At 52.4% G+C, this 1,922-nt stretch overlaps 1 protein-coding gene across 1 annotated transcript in view; it reads left to right on the forward strand.

Annotated features, from left to right (window-relative positions):
- Positions 1 to 1,922, forward strand: part of CAMK2G (calcium/calmodulin dependent protein kinase II gamma) — a 123,680-nt gene that overhangs the window by 15,381 nt on the left and 106,377 nt on the right. Inside the window, exon 3 of the mRNA XM_019617944.2 lies at positions 1,390 to 1,484. Coding sequence (XP_019473489.1) covers positions 1,390 to 1,484 — 95 coding nt within the window. The remainder of the gene's footprint in view (positions 1 to 1,389; positions 1,485 to 1,922) is intronic.

The raw sequence follows: 1,922 nt of genomic DNA on the forward strand, positions 1-1,922 counted from the left end.
GGACGCGGCACCGTCCCCGCCGTTCAGCGATGCTTTCGTCCCCACTTCCTTGTCCCTGAGAAAGGACCAGGTGCTGCTGCACGGCGCTTCGCCCTTTCTCCTCCCTCCGCACTTGTCTCCGCATTGGCAGACCTGCTGCTGCACCCTAGCGCAGGGCTTCGCGGGGGACCTGGAGGGGCAGGGAGGCAGCGAGGGGGCAGCCGGGGCGGGATCGCGGGGACGTCGCTTCCCGGTGCCGCTGCTCCCCGCTCCCTCCCTTCCTGCACCAGCTGCCGGCTCTGCTGCGGCTCTCCCTGTCCCCGTCCCTCCCCGCGCCGCTGCGGCTGTGTGTCACCGAGTCCGAGCCCCGCGCTCCGCTGCTGCGCGCTGCTTTGTAGATAGAGGTTGAGGAAGGGGAAGCAGGGACAGAGCTGCAGTGTTGGGAGGATTCGAGCCTTGTCAGCCAGGCTGTAGGGCTGCGTGGGGCCGCTGCGCAGCTCCTGATCCCATTTCTTATAGCTACGTATGTCCGTTTGTCCGTGAACGTGGGGTTACATTCCCGTTCTAAATGAACTTGGAATTATCTCCCCGCTTTCTCTTATTTGTCCTTTTCTCCTTTCCAAACCTTTCTTGTTAAGCCAGTTGTTATTCTTTTCCCACCCTGTTTTTTTTGTTCTTTTTAAAGAAGGGACAGCACTGAGCTCATCTGTGTAGTCCTGCAGACTTTGAGTCCCTGTCTTTTCACCTTGGTCTCTGTTGTATTATCTCTTTTTTCCTCACAGAAATCCTTCTTCCCTCTCTCTCAGACCTCTTCTCCGAGTGGCTCTTTGGAGTAGTTGTAATAATATCAATAGTTCCAGCTTGAGAAAATGTACGAAGCCTCGTAGCTTCCTACTCACTCCATTCATAGGTACATGCTTATCCCCTTTTCAGGTGGGTAGACAGATGGAAGGGAGCCAGTACCTCCTGCCAGGCGGTGCAGGGATTTGTGACCGAGCACTCAAACGTGGGCAGAGTGCGTCCCGGTCGTCTGATGTAGCTGCTGGGGCCACTGTCTTTGGGAGATGGGCTCACGGCTGCTGTTTGCCACATCATTCCGGGCTGCTTGTCTTCCACTCATCAGTCCCCGCGTGCTCTGTCCCTGTGCCTGTGTGCTCTCCCTCCCCAGTGTTGCTGTTCTGTCTGTGAGGGGGCTTGAGGCATCTTCAGGCGGGCGCTTGAGTGCCGTATGTACCAGGTTTGATTTGCTCAGCAGGCAGCATGCACTGTCCATTGGATTCCCGTGTGTTGTTTCCCTCCTCTGTGTCTTCTGTACCGTCCTCAATCTAGTCCACTCTGGGGATAGAAGTTGCTGCCGTTACATTCCTATTTTCTGTTTCATAGCGCCTGCCCTCTTCATTTCTTTTCCAGGGGAGCCTTCTCCGTGGTCCGCAGATGTGTCAAGAAAAGTTCATCACAGGAATATGCTGCAAAAATCATCAACACCAAAAAGTTGTCGGCCAGAGGTTAGTGCCTCAGATCTACTCTTGGTCCTTTCATGAATAGAAAATGTTTCACCGCCGTTGAAACAGATCTGGAGTTGTTTGTCTGGGTCACTATGCATCTGTTACAAAGTAATTGAGTTATGTGGCAAATAGGAGATTAAAAGGAGGTTAGCACGGGATGATTGAACATCTTTTGTATCTGGAAATGGATACTTTGTGATGTTGGGTTTTTTTTCTTTGGGGGATCTTTCTCCCGTGAGCCAAAGGAGAGGTGAGCTCATAGAGAATTTACCTTTGTGCACTCTGATCACTCCTGGTAAAGGGAATTGTCACAGACCGATTTTGCTGAATGCTCTTTCTACCTAGGAAATCTGCCTTAACAGAACAGATGTGGAGTTGCTTGATGGTTTGTTTGAAGGAAGAATGCTGCATACCTTGTTCCTGTTGTAAGGCAGTTAC

The sequence above is a fragment of the Meleagris gallopavo genome, chromosome 8 (assembly GCF_000146605.3).
Source record: "Meleagris gallopavo isolate NT-WF06-2002-E0010 breed Aviagen turkey brand Nicholas breeding stock chromosome 8, Turkey_5.1, whole genome shotgun sequence".
Classification (NCBI taxonomy): domain Eukaryota; kingdom Metazoa; phylum Chordata; class Aves; order Galliformes; family Phasianidae; genus Meleagris; species Meleagris gallopavo.